General features: G+C 38.2%; 1 protein-coding gene across 5 annotated transcripts in view; it reads left to right on the top strand.

Annotated features, from left to right (window-relative positions):
- DBT (dihydrolipoamide branched chain transacylase E2) overlaps positions 1–17,743 on the top strand; it is an 86,711-nt gene that overhangs the window by 19,676 nt on the left and 49,292 nt on the right. For 3 of the 5 annotated variants that reach the window (XM_063625600.1, XM_063625602.1, XM_063625601.1), the window contains 3 exons: positions 6,825–6,948; positions 12,110–12,185; positions 16,715–16,896. In XM_063625600.1, the coding sequence (XP_063481670.1) occupies positions 6,825–6,948; positions 12,110–12,185; positions 16,715–16,896 (382 nt within the window). Of the gene's footprint in view, positions 1–3,975; positions 4,042–6,824; positions 6,949–12,109; positions 12,186–16,714; positions 16,897–17,743 lie in introns of those variants that run through there. The other 2 variants (XM_063625603.1, XM_063625604.1) reach the window with 2 other exon arrangements.

The raw sequence follows: 17,743 nt of genomic DNA, 5'->3' as shown, positions 1-17,743 counted from the left end.
AGTTTCTCTTAATTTTTTTTGTTTTGTTTTGAGAGAAGTCTTGATGTGTCGCCCAGGCTGGAGTGCAGGGCGCAATCTCGGCTTACTGCAATCTCCGCCTCCTGGGTTCAAGTGATTTTCCTGCCTCAGCCTCCCAAGTAGCTGGCATTACAGGCGCGCACCACCATGCCTGGCTAATTTTCGTATTTTTAGTAGAGACGGGGTTTTGCCATGTTGGCCAGGCTGGTCTTGAATTCCTGACCTCAGGTGATCCTCCTGCCTTAGCCTCCCAAAGTGCTGGGATTACAGGTGTGAGCCACTGCCCCTGGCCCAGTTTCTCTTGATTTGAGCCTGTAATTCTCTCTGAAGAAATCTAGTGATGATTTTTCCACCCTGCCCTCAACTGGAGGTGTCTTGGCCCCTCTTAACTGGATTATATGCCTCCGGTGGTCTTGTGGTTTTTCCAACCCATTCTCCATAGTGTAGCCAGAGTGATCTTATAAAGTAAGAGACATTTGATAATGTCATTTTCTTGCTTAAAACTGCCTTCAGCAAAATGTCCAAAATTCAGATGACTATGAGGCAATTTATGATCTGGACCTTTCCAGTCTCTTAGACCTCATTCCTTACCAAAACCTACCCATCCCAACCCCAACTCTGACACTTCCCCACCCTTATTCCACCTTAAACTACACTAGAAGTCTGTTGAACAACTTGAGTTAATTGCACACACGCTGTGCTTTCTCTGTCAACTCCAGACCTTTGCACATGTATTTCCTCTGCTTTAAAGACTCTTGCCTTACCTGGCCTTATCTGCAACATACCTCATCCCCTGGGTTACACCTACTCATCTGTCAGGTCTTACTTCAACATAACTTTCTCCAGCTAGGTTCCCTTAACACACTCTATTTCCTTCATTATAGCACGTGTTATAATCACCAGTTTACTTGTCTTTACTTTTCACTGTACTGTGCATTCTATAAGGGAAGAAATTGCATCTGTTTTATTCTCTGTATAATCCCAAGTGCCTGGCACATTGTAGGTATGCATAAATATTTTTTAAATGACTCAGTAAAAAAAAAGTCAGGTTTATAAACTTTTGTAAAAAGTTGTAAGCAAAAACAGCTCTTACCCCCGTAGTAAATTATTAAAATAACCTTATAATGTTCTGTTTTACATTTCCCTAGGACATAATGCATTTGACTCTTGATTAATCATGCCGTTTGGAATTTTTCTGTTGTGTCTGTCTTCCTGTAGTAAAGTGTAAGCAATTTGAATTCAGGAACTATATATTGCATCTTATTTAGCTTTGCATTTCCAAGTCCAGTACAACGTCTGACTTTAGGAGTGCTCAACAGCTGCCTATTCAATTATTATTAAATATTTCCTTAATATGCTACTTTGATGAACAGTTTCATTTCCCTTTATGTTTTTCTGTCCTGGTTGTGATATTGAATTATTAATTTTTTGTTTTTATATTTTTTGAGACGGAGTCTCACTCTGTCTCCAGGCTGGAGTGCAGTGGTGCAATCTCAGCTCACTGCAACCTCCGCCTCCCGGGTTCAAGCGATTCTTCTGCCTCAGGCTCCCAAGTAGCTGGGCAGGCACGCGCCACCACACCCAGCTAATTTTTGTATTTTTAATAGAGATGGGGTTTCACTATGTTGGCCAGGATGGTCTTGATCTCTTGACCTCGTGATCTGCCTGCCTCAGTCTCCCAAAGTGCTGGGATTACAGGTGTGAGCCACTGCACCTGGCCTTTTTTTTATTTTATTTATTATTATTTTTGAGACAGGTTCTTGCTCTGTTGCCCAGGCTGGAGTGTGGTGGCATGATCTTGGCTCACTGCAGCCTTGACCTCCTGGGCTCAAGTGGTCCTCCTTCCTCAGCCTCCCAAGTAGCTGGGACTACAGGCATTCACCACCACAGCCAGCTAATTATTTTGATTTTTAGTAGACAAGTTCTCACTATGTTGCCCAGTATGGTCTTGAACCCCTGGGCTCCAGTGATCCTTCCGCTTTGGACCCCCAAAATGTTGGGATTACGGGCATGAGTCATTGCACCTGGCTGAATTATTTTTTAAAATGAAGGAAAGACCTATTTTAGTCAAATAATTGCATTAAGAGTTAGACTACACGTATAGTTGTTCAACCAGGATGTATTTGAGAATGAAAATGGTATTATTAATAATTGCCTTGAATCACTAGAGGTGAATTGGGTGTCACCTCAGGCAAATTGGTACAGATGGTCCCCATAGAATTAGGTGTCTTTAGTATTGTTCATAGATGAATTTAGAATTGCTTCAAATATAAAATATATAAAACTGATAATTCCATAAGCATGCCTTTTTAAAATTGGAGGTTTAAAGCCTTATGCTTAATTTACTAGTCTAGCTGGGTGTGATGGCTCACACCTGTAATCCTAGCATTCTGGGAGACTGAGACAGGAGGATCGCTTCAGCCCAGGAGTTATGACCATCCTGGGCAAAAAAGTAAGACCCTGTCTTTATTTTATTATTATTATTTTTTTTTCGAGATAGGATTACAGGCGTGAGCCACTGCACCCAGACGACCCTGTCTTTGAAGAAAATTAAAAAATATAATTTACTAGTCTAATAGTCTGTTTCTAGAAAAAGAATTTAGAATTCTAGCTTGAAAAATTATTTCTTCTCCTCTTTCCTGTTGCCTGTTAATCCATCTATTCAGCAACTTCACAGTGTTTTTAGCCTTCTCCTTATTGCCATTCAATTGCTATTATATTAATCATATACTGCCTATGGTACTTTTGTTGCTTTTTTTCTTTTTCTACTGTTAATTACCTCAGTCAGGAGCCTGTTGCTTTGCGTCTCAAATACTATACAGTACTCTCCCCTTCTTCTCTGCAGTCTCAGTTACCCATGATCTACTGTAGTCTGAAAATAGGTGAGCACAGTACAGTAAGATATTTTGAGAGAGAGACCACATTCACAAAACCTTTATTACAGTATATTATTATAATTTTTCTATTTTATTATCAGTTATTATTAGTCTTACTGTGTCTGATTTATAAATTAAACTTTATCATAGGTATGTATGTATAGGAAAAACATGGTATATGTAGAATATGTAGGATTCAGTACTGTCCATGGTTTTAGGCACCCACCGGGGGGTCTTGAACGTGTCAACTGCACATAAGGAGATAAGAGAGGAATACGGTAATAGTTTCTTTTTTTAAAAAAATCCTTTTTTGATAATTTTGGTATGTAATAGTTTCTTGACTTCTCCCTTTCTCTCCAGATTTTATCTGTTGTAATCTATTCAATAAACCACTACTAATTTCCTAATCCTTTTTCTTCAATAACCTATAATGTATGAGTTCAAACTCCTTATACTGACATTATAGTCGTCAACCATTTCCTCCTTGAGCTGTTTCCACTGCTCTCTTTTATACCTTTGGTCAAGCCAAATCAAGCTGCTCAATGTCCCAGCAGATATGCTAAGTCAATTTCTGCTGTAGTTGTTTATGCCGTTTCCTTGGCCTTAAAAGTGCCCTTCTGCTCTTTTATTACGTATGCTTATTATGCACAGTGCAGCTTAAATCGTCCTCCAAGAAGCCTTCCCGGGTCACACTAACATGAAAAAAAACCCACCAGACCCCTCTACTTAAACTCCTTTTTTTTTTTTTTTTTGAGATGGAGTTTTGCTCTTGTTGCCTAGGCTGGAGTGCAATGAGATTACAGGCATGAACCACTGTGCCTGGCCTGCTTAAACTCCTTTATCACTTACTGCCTATGCCTCTTTTTTTTTTCGTGAACCTATGGATTATATTGAAGAAGGCTATGCCTCTTATTACAAAAAGTTGGAGCATGCATGTCCATGCTTGAGTGTGTTTGTGTGTGTGTTTATTTTCTCACATATGTTGTAAACTCTTTGAAATTAGGGATTATTTCTCCTATTTCTAGGGTCTTTGACATCATATTTACTTGGCTTCAGAGCTCAATTGTTCCACTTATTTGTTGTGTGACCTTGGACAAATTACTTCACCTTTCCCATCGGTTTCCTGTGTGTTGAAGAGAGCTAACGTGTATGTTCCACAGGGAAATTGTAAGATATAAAGATGATGTCTGGGCTGGGCACCGTGGCTCATGCCTGTAATCCTAGTGCTTTGAGAGGCCAAGGTGGGCGGATTGCCTGAGCTGAGGAGTTCGAGACCACCCTGGGCAACATAATGAAACCCCGTCTCTACTAAAATACAAAAAAAAAAAAAGTTTAGCTGGACATGATGGCACATGCCTGTAGTCCCAGCTACTTGGGAGGCTGAGGCACGAGAATCGCTTGAACCTGGGAGGCGGAGGCTGCAGTAAGCTGAGATCGTGCCACTGCACTCCAGCCTGGGTGACACAGTGAAACTCCATCTCAAAAAAAAAAAAACAAACAAAAAAAAGATGATGTCTGAAAAGACTATTTTTCTTTTCTTTCTTTCTTTTTTTTTTTTTTTTTTTTTGGAGACAAGGTCTCTCTGTCACCTAGGCTGAAGTGCAGTGGTATGATCTTGGCTCATTGCAACCTCTACCTCCCAGGTTCAAGCGATTCTTGTGCCTCAGCCTCCCAAGTAGCTGGGACTACATGTGCCACCATGTCCAGCTAATTTTTGTATTTTTAGTAGAGAGGGGGTCTCGTCATGTTGGCCAGGCCGGTCTCAAACTCTTGACCTCAAGTGATCCACTCACCTCAGCCTCCCAAAGTGCTGGGATTACAGGCCAGAGCCACCATGCCTGGCCTGTCTGAGAAGAAAGTACACAGCACATGGGAGGCACTCAATAAATGTTAAGCTTGGTGGTTTATGCTGCCCCTGACCCATGAATTGTTCAATAGGAGTTGTGTTGTTGTTGAAGGTAAGACCTTCTAGTAGTTTAATTTTCTTTCAAATGTTTTAAAAATATGAACAATTTTATTTAAATTAAGGTGAATCTATATACTTCAAAACTTTCCTTTATTGTCACTAAGTTTTATGTCTGATGAAAAAGAGGTTGATTCACTCCCTTAATTTTATTGTTGACCAAGAGTCAGGATTATGGGAGCTGAAGGAGAAAGCTAGGACAAACAAAATGGAAATGTTTGCGAAAGAAAATTCTTTCATTGTCTTCTGGTTTTAAGTTATCAATTTTAATTACTTTAGTTAGGCTTTTTTATTTCCTGAATATTAATATTAATAAGAATAAAATGTTGATATTATAAAGACTGGTTGATTTAGGGTGATCTCTAAGGTTAAGATGAATGATTTAAGATTATTTATGTTTTAGGAAAGGGATCTTCAGTTTTTCTTTGCCTTCAGAAATCAGTAATAGCTTGAAATTTAAAGTAAAAAAACAAGAATTTAAATGTATTGTTCCTGTCAATAAACCAAACTTTTACTTTTATATTTGCTATCAGAAAAAACAAAAATTCTAGTTTATAAATATGTATTAAAACATGACTGTACTATATGATGTTTATTATAACATAGCCTTTAAATTTTAAGAGCTAATCACCACTAATGTACATGATTTTTTTTTTTTAAGTAAAAGTGACTCTGTTACATACATGAAAAAGTTTCACTTATCAGTATTCTTATACTAAGAAGGTTAGAAATTTCTGCAGAGAAGTAAGCTCAGGGCTTTAAAATTAAATAAGTAAATAAATTTCTGTAGTTTATGTTTACAGTATGATGTAGTTAAGTATTAATAGCATTGAAAATTTTTTTTTTTTTTTTGGGATGGAGTCTTGCAGTCACCAGGCTGGAGTGCAGTGGCTCGATCTCGGTTCACTGCAACCTCTGCTTCCCGCATTCAAGTGATTCTCCTGCCTCAGCCTCCCGAGTAGCTGGGACTACAGGCGCACGCCACCATGCCCAGCTAATTTTTTTGTATTGTTAGTAGAAACAGGGTTTCACCATATTGGCCAGGCTGGTCTCTAACTCCTGACCTCGTGATCCACCTGCCTTGGCCTCCCAAAGTGCTGGGATTACAGGTGTGAGCCACCATGCCCGGCCTAATGGCATTGAAATATTCACTTTCCAAATAAGATATTATGGCCTGGCATGGTGGCTCGCACCTGTAATTCTAGTACTTTGGGAGGCTGAGGTAGGAGGATTGCTTGAGCTCAGGACTTCAAGTCCAACCTGGGCAACATACTGAGACCTTGTCTCTACAAATAATAAACAAAATTAATTGGGTGGGGTGGCATGCGCCTGTGGTCTCAGATACTTGGAAGGCTGAGGCGGGAGGACCCCTTGAGCCTAGAAGGTCAAGGCTTCAGTGAACTGTGATCACACCACTGCACTCCAGCCTGGGCAACAGAGTGAGACCCTGTCTCAAATACACACACATATACACACACACACACAATACCTTTCAGACACTTAGTTTTTGATATATAGAGTTGAATACATTTGGGCCTACTTATTTCTATAAGAGATTTTAAAATAATATTATACTAAGGTACTATGTAAAATAGTTAATTCTAAAGAGTCATCTATAAGTTACTATAAGTAAACTTTGGGGTATCATACTATACAAGTTTTTCATTGTTTTTAGATGCCGACTATTACTTTAGAATTCTTTAGTAGTTTTAGTTCAGGAAGTCCAATGACTTAAGCATACCTATAAGCTGATGTATTTATACAGAATACACTGTTAAAATGTCTTTACTTTCAAAAGGAATTTTGGGCAAGGATCATAAATGTAACAAATCTAAATCTAAGGATATAATATTTCTATTGTGATAATGGTTCTACTTTTAGAATAGAATTGAAATTCTATTTATACTTAGAGATAAGCCAGTATGGTTGTTTATAAATGCTTTTACTTTTTGTTTTCTCATCTGTAGATTTGTGTTCGCCATTTTCAAACATGTGGTAATGTTCATGTTTTGAAGCCAAATTATGTGTGTTTCTTTGGTTATCCTTCATTCAAGTATAGTCATCCACATCACTTCCTGAAAACAACTGCTGGTAAGTATGATTTCAAAATAATATGTATAAAATAATGTTTTGTACCTCATTCAGTAACATTTTTTAGTAGTTGATTGAGACTTTTTAAACTAAAAAAAAAGTTGACTCTGTATTTCTAGCCTGGCCCTTCCCATCTCCCCACATTTTTCCAATTCTCACTTTCTTTTTTCTCATCCCTCTCTTTTACATACTTTCCTTAACACTGGCACCCCTTTTAAAAAAAATTTTTTTTTTGGAGACAGGATCTCACTCTGTTGCCCAGGTTGGAGTGCAGTGGTGTAATCACAGCTCACTATAACCTGAACTCCTGGGCTCAAGTGATCCTCCTGCCTCAGCTTCTCAAAGAGCTGGGATTACAGGCATTAACTTATCTCGCCCGGCACTTGTATCTTTATAATGTTGGGAACGGGTTGTGTTAGGCCATCTGTTTATCATCTGGCTCATCTAAGTGCAATAGTCAGCATTGATATGACTTTCTCAGTCAAGGTAAATTGTTGACTTAATAGACGTATCTTTGTGTTGTCATACATATTGTGGTATTGTTTGTTGAAAGAAGCACTTAATCTATCATGTGAACATGGTGTGATGAAACCAGCCTGATTTAGTCCTAAATAGAAAGTTCCCTGATTTTTACCATTTACTTATTTTTTCCCCAGCTTTTTCTACCTCTGTAAAGAACTTGAAGGATTAAGTATTAGATTTGGCAAGGGCACAAGAACTGTTTTTTTTTCCTGATGTTCCATTTAGAACCTTGATAAAGAACCCTAGACTTTTGTTACACCATTAAGTTTTTGACAGATACATGGGAGCTTAGTTTGTGCTGGCAATGAAAAATGGGGGAATTCTAGGTAGACCCCAAGTCAGCCTTTCCATGCTCTTTTTTTTTTTTTTTTTTTTTTTTGAGACAGGGTCTTGCCCTGTTGCTCAGGCTGGAGTGCAGTGGCACAATCATAGCTCACTGTAACCTCAAACTCATGGGCTCAAATGATCCTCCTGCCTCAACCTCCTGAGTAGCTGGGACTACAGATGTGCATCACCAAACCTGGCTAATTTATTTATCAGGGTGTTGTCACAGTGCCCAGGCTGGTCTAAAACTCCTGGATTCAAGAGATCCTCCCGCCTCTGCCTCCCGAAGGGCTGGGATTACAGGCATCAGCCCTGCACCAGCCTTCCATGCCTTTTCTTTTGCTTTCTTTTTTTTTTTTTGAAACAGGGTCTTGCCTCTCAAAGTGATGGGATTACAGGTGTGAGCTACTGTTCCCAGCCATCTTCCATGCTTTTTCTATGTCATCCTCCACTGTAGCCTAAGATATATAAACTTTGCCTTCACTACTTTTACAAAAATTTCCATTTTTTTAAAGTTGATCTTTTTTTGTTACTTCCCAGAGAAAATAGAGGTCATTCAAGTAAATACTTCAACTTCCTGGTCTAGTCTGTAAACACTTAGGAGCTTTGGGTTGCTGGATACACCAGTTCCAGGCTACTTGGATTCCTGGTCTACAAATTACTAGCAGTGTAACTAAGCAAGTTTCACCATCTGGGAAATGGGAGTAATCATAGTATTTAGCTAATTGTATTCTTGTGAGAATTCATTCATTCAACAATTAATATTTATTGATCACCTGTGTTCCAAGGCAGTGCTCTAGGTGCTTGGGATATATCAGTACACAAAACAAAGATCCTTATACTTGGGTGGATTAAATAAATTAGAATATATAAAGTACTTACATACTCTGATACTGTGTAGATATACTAATACTGCTTTCTCTGGATACTTCTTAAGGTTTCTCTTCTTCTGCTTCTCTTTTAAACTTCAGTTTTTCATAGGATCCCATCCTTTGCCCTCTCTTCTTGTACTACATCTACACACATGCCTTCAACTCTCACCTCATTGAACACTTCTGAATCTGTAGCTGTAGCTCACATCTCTCACCAACTAACAAAACATCTCCATTCCAATGTCCCCAAAACTCAGTCTTCTACGAATCTCTTTTCCTTCTGATATTTCCTAACTCAGTAAGTCATTAAGCTAGACTAGCCTAGCTTAACCATTGATATGAGACCCTGTCTCTACAAAAAATTTTAAAAAGTCATCTGAGCATGGTGGTCCACACCTGTAGTCCCAGCTACTCAGGAGTCTTGAGGTAGGAGGATCACCTGAGCCCCAGAGGTTGAGGCTGCAGTGAGCTGTGATCATGCCACTGCCCTCCAGCCTGGGCAACAGAGTTAGACCGTGTCTAAGAAGAAAAGAAGAGAAGAAGGAGGAGGAGAAGGAGAAGGAAGGAAGGGGAGGGGAGGGGAAATAAAAAAGAAGAAGAGAAGGAGGAGGAGGAAGAGGTGGAAGGGATGTGATGGGACAGGACGGGTCGGGAAGGGATGGGGAGGGGAGGGGAGGGGAGGGAAGCTAGAAACCTAGAGTCATCTGGAGGGAGGGAAGAAGCGAGGAAAGGAAGGGAGGAAAGGAAGTGAGAGAAGGAAGGGAGGAAAGGAAGTGAGAGAAGGAAGGGAGGAAGGAGGGAAGGAAGGAAGGAGAGAAGGAAGGAAGGAAACCTAGAGTCATCTTGAGGGAGGGAGGGAGGAAGGAAGGCTAGAAACCTGGAGTCATCCTGACTCTAGTCTCACATCAAATTGATTATCAAAACCTATTAATTTTACATCTTACATTTTTCTTAAATCTGCCTTCTTTTCAAACAGCTTTGAAAAGTATATAAATATATAAATCACATACTTCTGTGCTGGGCAGAGTGGCTCACACCTGTAATCCCAGCACTTTGGGAAGCTGAGGCAGGAGGCTTGCTTGAGGCCAGGAGTTCAAGACCAGCCTGGGCCACAAAAAGGTGATACCTCATCTCTACAAAATTTTTTTTTAAATTACTTGGGTTTGGTGGTATGTACTTGTAGTCAGCTGTTAGTCCTAGCTGAGGTGGGAGGATCACTGGAGCCCAGGAACTTGAAGTTATCATGAGCTGATTGTGCCACTGCACTCCAGCCTGGGCAACAGAGTGAGACCCTGTCTCTAAAAAAAAATAAATTAATAAATTCTATACTTCTGCTTCTTACCTGAAGTAGCCTCCTGCTTCCCCTGCCTTGTTTTGCCTCTGCCACCCACTCCCCGATCCCATCTACCACACTCCTGCCAGAGAAATTTTTTCCTAAACTTATAGACCTAAAGTTGCAGATCTGATATTATAAATAGGATTCCATATCAGTTAATTACTGCTGAATAACAAACAATCCCACAACTTAGTGGCTTTAAGCAACAAGGACTGATCATTTCTCAGGATTCTGCAGGTTGGCTGGGTGATTTCCTTGCTGGTTACGCCCAGGCTCCCTAATATGGCTGTATTCAGCTAGAGGATCATATGGGCTGGAAAGTCCAAGATGGTCTCACTCATGTGTCTGACAATTCATGCTGGGTTTCCGATGGGGCACCTAATTTCTCCTTTTCCTGATGTCTCATCCTCCAGTAGACTAGATCAACTTCCTTGCATGAGGATTTTAGGGCAGCATTCCAAAAGGGAGAAGGGAGAAGCTGTGCGGACTTTTGAGGCCTAGCCTCATGAACCTGCACACTTCACTTCTGTTATATTCTATTTGTCAAAGCAAGTCACAGCCCAGCAGATTTAAGAACTGGTGAAATAGACTCGGCCTCCTGATGGGAACAGCTGCAAAGAATTTATGACCATGTTAATTTACCACTGGGTCCTGATCACCTTTAGGATGAAGTTCAAATATTTTAGCATGGTGCACAAAGTCTTTTAAATCTCGGCTGATTTCTGGCCACATACCGTATCTTTGGCTATAGAGAACTGTTTGTTCTTTAACCTTGCCATGAACCATCACATTTTCATGCTCTTGCTGTTCCTTGCATATTGCTTTGTATAGAGGTGCCATAGTGTATTTTCTTGTTTTTGTGTTACTTAGATTGATTTCCAGTTCTTTATTATGACCCTATACTAACCATTTTTTAGCAAGTGGAATTACTTATGGAATCAAGAATGTTGATTTAAAAAATTTTTTTTAAATGCTTTTGATTCTTAATGCTAAACCATTCGGAAAGTTGCCAGGTTATACTCCAATCAGCAAGCTGTGAGAGGACCCAACTTGCTAGAGAGGAAGTAAGAGGTACCTAATACCTCCATAACCAAAATGTATTTTGTATTTTTTATTACTAATTTAACTCCTCATATTTAAGAAAATTTTACAACCCTAATTAACTTGTTATATGTTTTATAAGCAAATATGGTTAACAGCAGTCTAAAGATACAGGAGCATTCCTGAATAGGTTCAGAGCCATTTGTTAACCTGGAAAAGTGGGAGGGTCCATACATGCTTTTAAATGACCAGAAATACTTTTCTCTTTTGAGAATAATTACCATACAGTATCACTGGCATCTAAGTATTACAAAGAGGGTATAGAAGCTGGGTGTGGTGGGTGGTCCCAGCTTCCTCAGGAGATGGAGGGAGGAGGATTGCTTGAGCCCAGGAGTTTGAGGCTGTAGTATGCATTTATGCACCTGTGAATGTCTACTGTATTCCAGCCTGGAGAACATAGTGAGACTCTGTCTCCAAAAAAAAAGGAGGGATGGGTAGAAATTTGAAAAGAGGTAAAAAATGGAAAGAGGAAAGAGACGACTTAGGGATAAGGTGGCAGAACATAAGTTTGGACAAACAAGTTTCCATCAAGTTTGCTAGATATAGAACTGCCTGATTTTTAGCCATTAAGAATGAGAAAGAATAGTTATATAAATTCAAAAGAAATCTGTTGATGTTATTATGGTTTCATAACTTAAAACAAGGGTATCTAGCTGGGTCTCTTTTTGTATATCTTTGTTCTATTTTCTATTCATTACATTGTTTCAAAATTTAATTAATTTGTTAGTAGGGCCTTTTATAGCCTTATAACAGACCATTTTGGAAGTTAGAAAATGTAAGTTCTGTGGCAGTGCCAGTAAGTCTGTGTTGTAAAATAATTTATTTAAATCTCTAATGGTTATGAATAATGGTTATGCTCTTAAAAATTATAAAATGCTATTTTTCTGTCTGTAAGATGGAAGAATTTCTGCCTCTGCCTGAGAACATTCTCTAATTTTAGATGTGAAAGTATATATTAGTAATACGTTACATACTGAATGAGATCGTTTCTCATTTGTCTTTGAAGCTCTCCGTGGACAGGTTGTTCAGTTCAAGCTCTCAGACATTGGAGAAGGGATTAGAGAAGTAACTGTTAAAGAATGGTAAGTGAATCTGAAAAGAGCTCTTGAGTAAATTTTAAAATAATTTGAGTAAAAATAACTATTTTTATTTTTATTTATTTAATGGATAGTGGGAATCCATTTAAATTGAGAAATGTCTTTATAAACTCATAATGCATTTTTAAAAGCAATAAGGTAGAATTACTTTGTGTTGATGATATAGTGGTGAAGGAATTTGTCATACATCAAGGTACTTTATTCAGTGTGATTTAAAACTGTCAGGTAGTCTAAGCTCTCTTCACTATACTAAAAATGACTTTAGTAAGAATGTAAGTATGTTTGACTTAACATTACCTGATACAGTTTACTTGTATGTTTAGAAGAGATGAAAATATTTTACCAAAAGTCATGAATCAAAAAATAAATTTTGAAACATTAAAAAATTATCCAAAAAAGGGCCTGAAACAAAAGCCTTTCATCCTCTACCCCATTTCTTTCTTTCACCTTCTGGAAAAATAGAAACACCTCTGGGTACTGAACTCAGTTTTAGAGGTTTTTAGAAGTGGCAGTTAAGATGAGTAAATAGATTACTTCCCACCTTAGATTTATATCATTAAAGATCCTTTTAAGAATCTGGTTCAACCACCTGAACATTCTTTTCTTGTACTTATTATTATTGCTTGTAAGTTAAAAGAGAACTGTAATAACATAAACATACCTTACGGTTATGTCTCTGCTGGCACTGTGGGATTATGGAAAGAGCAATGGACTTCAAATCAGAAGAGTCCGACCTGGAAACTTATTAGCTGTCCTACCTGTGACTCACTTGGTCTCTTAATGTGTCATATGAGGATAATAGTACTTGCTCTGCCAACCTCTGGAGTGTTGAAAGGATCAAAATAATGTCATGTATAAGAAATGCATTTGATAATACCTTCTTTTCAAGACCGAGACAGTAGTAAAAAATCTTTATAGATTTTTGACTTTTTTTTTTTTTTTTTTTTGGTAGAGATGAGGTCTTACTATGTTGACCATACTGGTCTTGAACTCTTGGCCTCAAGTGATCTTCCCACCTGGGCCTTCCAAAGTGTTGGGATTACAGGCATGAGCCACTGCACCCAGCTTTTTTTGATTGTTTTAAAAAACCATTTCTTAATTTCTACCTCTTACTCTCTAGACCCATATGCTTAGTATAGGGCTTACAGCTCTTGGAAGGGGAAATCATTTTATTCCTAATAAAATTCTAAAAGCTCTTTTAATGAGAAACTAATCATTTGATTAATTTTTCAGAAGTTCTTTAAGAAATATTAAGAGCTTTCTTGAATTCTGTTTTTTTTTCCTAACTTAATATTGTAAAAAGTAAAGTAGAGGTTCCTCTTCAAAGACTTTCTTCCTCATTTAATTAGGAATAAATAGTAACTTCTCTTAGAGGCAAAATTTATTCAAAGACCTGTGCTAACATTCTTAAATATCTGCTAGCCGTGATAAAGAAATCAATGTACTTTATGTTCTTAGCTCCTACAATTTAGCCTAAAAATTTGCCCTGGCATGCTTATATTGGTCTAAGCAAGCATTAGGTCGTAGGCTGTTCCTCTTCCTTATTTGAAGGTGTTTTTACCTTTCTCAGCATTCCACAGGTTACTTCCTCCTTCCTTTGTTCTCCTCTACCTTTGCCTCTTTTAAAAAGTGCTAAGTTGCTAGCCAATCAGGACAAATACAGAATGTGAGGTCCCATTCCAGCCAATGGAAATCGGACACAGCAGAAGGTTGGATGCGTCAGGTTATAAATGACCCTGTCTCCTTTGTTCGGTGTGCTCTTGTGGCAAAACTGCTGGTGAATGTACTTTTTCTGCAGGAAGTAAAAATGGCTTTGCTGAGTAAATTAAATTTATGTTCAACTGCTATTTCTTTACGGCACTGAGGAACAAGCATTTCAAACAATATCCATAAATAAGGAAAAAATATGTATCGTGTCGCACTTGGTAAAATGCTAAAGGGCAGAATTCTGTTCTATAAAATGAAGCCTGAGAATAGAAATTTGAATATGTAAGGAAGCATAATTTAACAGAAGGTAGTGTGGTTTTGGGTAAGGGTAAATAAAACCTCATTAGAAATTGTGGGTGCATATGTATGGAAAAAGAAAAAAATACTTAGATTTCACAAATCCTTTGACAAACTTCTAAAACAAGTTTAGATGTTATGTGTGCTTTTGTCTTAAAGTCTATTTTGTCTGATAGTATAGCCACTCTAGCTTGCTTTCTTTCTTTTTTTTTTTTTCTTTTTTTGAGAGACAGGGTCTTGCTTTGTAGCCCAGGCTGGTCTCAAACTCCTGAGATTACAGGCGAGCCATCACACCTGGCCTTGTGTGACATATCTTTTTCAATCCTTTTACTTTTTATCATTTGTGTTGTTGAATTTAAATTATATTTCTTAGCATATAGTTGGAACTTTTTTTAGAATCTATTCTGCCAATCTTTGCCTTTTTATTGGAGTATGTAAACTTTTTACTGTATATTTTAAAGTTATTTTCTTTTTGGTTGCCCTGAGGATTACAATTAACATGTTAATTTAAAACACTATAATTTGGATTAGTAGAAACTTAATATCAATAGAATACAAAGACTTTGCTCCAATATAGCTCTATCGCCTCTTCCTTCCTTTTGCTATTTCTGTCATATGTATTCCTGTTTTTCTTTTTTAGAATTATCATTCCATTAGCCTGGCATGGTGGCACAGGCCTGTAGTGTCAGCTACTTGGGAGGCTGAGGTGAGGGGATGGCTTGAGCCCAGGATGCAGAGGTTGCAGTGAGCCGAGATTGCACCACCGCACTCCAGTCTGGGCAACCAGAGCAAGACCCTGTCTCAAAAAACAAAACAAAACAAATAATTATCATTCCACATTGAAAGTATTCCATTTTTAAACATCATAAAGCACATCAACACAGTTTTATAAGTATTGCTTTAATGTGGTTGTCTTGTAAATCAGATAGGATTTTTTTTAAAGTTACAAACAAAAAGTTACAAATAAAACAATATACAGATGTAGCCAAGTGTGGTGGCTCATCCCTGTTATCCCAACACTTTGGGAGGCCAAGATGGGAGGACTGCTTGAGGCCAGGAGTTCCAGACCAGCCTGGGCAACACAGCAAGACCCTGTCTCTACCACCACCACCACCACCACCAACAACAACCCAGATGCTCCTTGACTTATGATGGGGATAAGTCATAAACCCATCAAAACTAAAATGTCTTAAGTTGAAGATGCATTTAATATACCCAATCTAGCAAACATCATAGTTTAGCCTAGCCTACCTTAAACATGCTTGGAACGCTTACCTTAGCCCACATTTGGGCAAAGTCATCTAATACAAAGTCTATTTTATAAAGAACTGTTGAATATCTTATGCAGTTTATTGAATACTGAAAGTGAAAAACAGAAGGATTGTTGCTTTTACACCATCATAAAGTTGAAAAATTATAAAAGTCAGAGACCATCTGTAGTGCCAGTTCTCCGGGGATTTTGCTTTTTGTGGTGATCCAAACCTAGTATTCCCCTTACAGTGGCTGCGAGGCTGCTGATTTGGCTCCTGCTGCGCTAGGGAAAGGAGGATGGAAATTGGGCAAGTTAAAATACTACAAAACTCAGCCATTTTTCCTGAATACATCCTTCTCTGTTGTTGCAAGCCTTTTTTTGATTTCCAAAATTCTGAAAAAAATTGATTTTTAACAACTTTTGTCACTGTACTTGTTGCTCATATGGAAGAGCAGATTTTCAGATGTCTTTAATCCATCATTCTGGAAGTGAAAGTATGTGCTTTTAAAGCTGGTTTCTACATCATGGGTGCTGTTTTATCATAGACAGAGGACTGGTTAGGACAGGAGGACAAGAAGCAAGAATGACAACAATTATCTGTTGCTGGCAATAAGTCAGAAATAAGGGCTAGAGACATTAAGAATGCCATTAGAATGAAAATTAGATGTATTATTTCAGGTTTGGTCCCAATCCTCCTGTTTTGTTTGCCAAAACTATCTAGAAAAGCCTGTAAAGTATACCTAAAATGATTATGGGGTTAGAAGGACTTTATATAAGAACAGGCTAAAATAATTTTAGGAAGAAAGACTGGGAGAACTCCCATCTAAAATTCATGAAATTACAAAGGATATGTATTGAGGACATCAATTTTTAAACTTACTTCTGGAAGTATTGGGCATCCCTTAAAGTTTGGAAAAGGGTAATTAATATAAGACAATAGAAGGAAATACCACTTTAAAAATGTATTTTTAGAACTTGTTTTTCTGATAAATGGGTCAGACAGAAAACCTGAGAGTTTAATTAAATTTTTGGATTATAGACTATGAATTGCTTAATATTTTTGAGTATTTCTTGCAGATACATTGAAGAGACTCTGGAAGTCATTATAGTCATCTCTGAAACATTTCTTAGTACACCATCTGAAAGCAAATGCTGGGCTAGATGAATACTGATCTAACTCAGCATGGCATTTACATCCTTAATATAATCTGTACTTATGATTGTTTCTGTAAAAGTGTCTCATTTCTTTTTCTTTTAGGTATGTAAAAGAAGGAGATACAGTGTCTCAGTTTGATAGCATCTGTGAAGTTCAAAGTGATAAAGCTTCTGTTACCATCACTAGTCGTTATGATGGAGTCATTAAAAAACTCTATTATAATCTAGACGATATTGCCTATGTGGGGAAGCCATTAGTAGACATAGAAACAGAAGCTTTAAAAGGTATTGTAAGTCTGTTAATCTATTTTACCAAATTGATTATTGGTCTCTTTTTGTCATTGGGTCCCAATTAAAAGTGATCTTTGTTTTTTTTTGTTTTTTTTTTCTATTCCTATTTATTTTTGGCTCTTGGGGAAATGTAATCTTTTCAATGTGAAAAAAGGCAGCAAGTTCAACACAAAATAGAAATCTGAATTGTAGGATAAGACAAAACCAAAGGTGGGGGGAAAAAGGCAATAGCAAAAGGAATAGATGAAATGTTGCAAAAAAGATGGAGGATGTCCCATCCTTTCTTCTCTGGGGAATGACTCAAACATTCAGGTGGCATTATACACTGTTCCACATAAGTCAGTGATGTTACTCCTTTTGGAGGGGTAAGAAGGGGTGGGGATGGGCTTTTAATAACTTACAGGATTTGAGTTGGAGTTTTAGAAGCCGAAATCAGAAAAACTGAAAAGGTTCTCTGTGAGTCATGATTATCTTTTGGCCAGTTGCCACGTTAAAAATGTGTACAGTAACACTTCATTTACCTGAAGTCTTGCCTTCTGGAGACCTTAGTGTTCAAAGAGGCAACAAACTCTCTCAGTAATTAAAGATTCAGACTATAAATACTGGCCACGAGGCCGGGCGCGGTGGCTCACGCTTGTAATCCCAGCACTTTGGGAGGCCGAGGCGGGCGGATCATGAGGTCAGGAGATCAAGACCAAGGTGAAACCCTGTCTCTACTAAAAATACAAAAAAATTAGCCGGGCGTGGTGGTGGGCGCCTGTAGTCCTAGCTACTCGGAGAGGCTGAGACAGGAGAATGGCATGAACCCGGGAGGCGGAGCTTGCAGTGAGCCGAGATTGCA

This window comes from Symphalangus syndactylus, chromosome 12 (genome assembly GCF_028878055.3).
Source record: "Symphalangus syndactylus isolate Jambi chromosome 12, NHGRI_mSymSyn1-v2.1_pri, whole genome shotgun sequence".
Classification (NCBI taxonomy): domain Eukaryota; kingdom Metazoa; phylum Chordata; class Mammalia; order Primates; family Hylobatidae; genus Symphalangus; species Symphalangus syndactylus.
The sequence above is the reverse complement of the archived record's forward strand: the minus strand, read 5'-3'. Positions and strand labels throughout refer to the sequence as shown.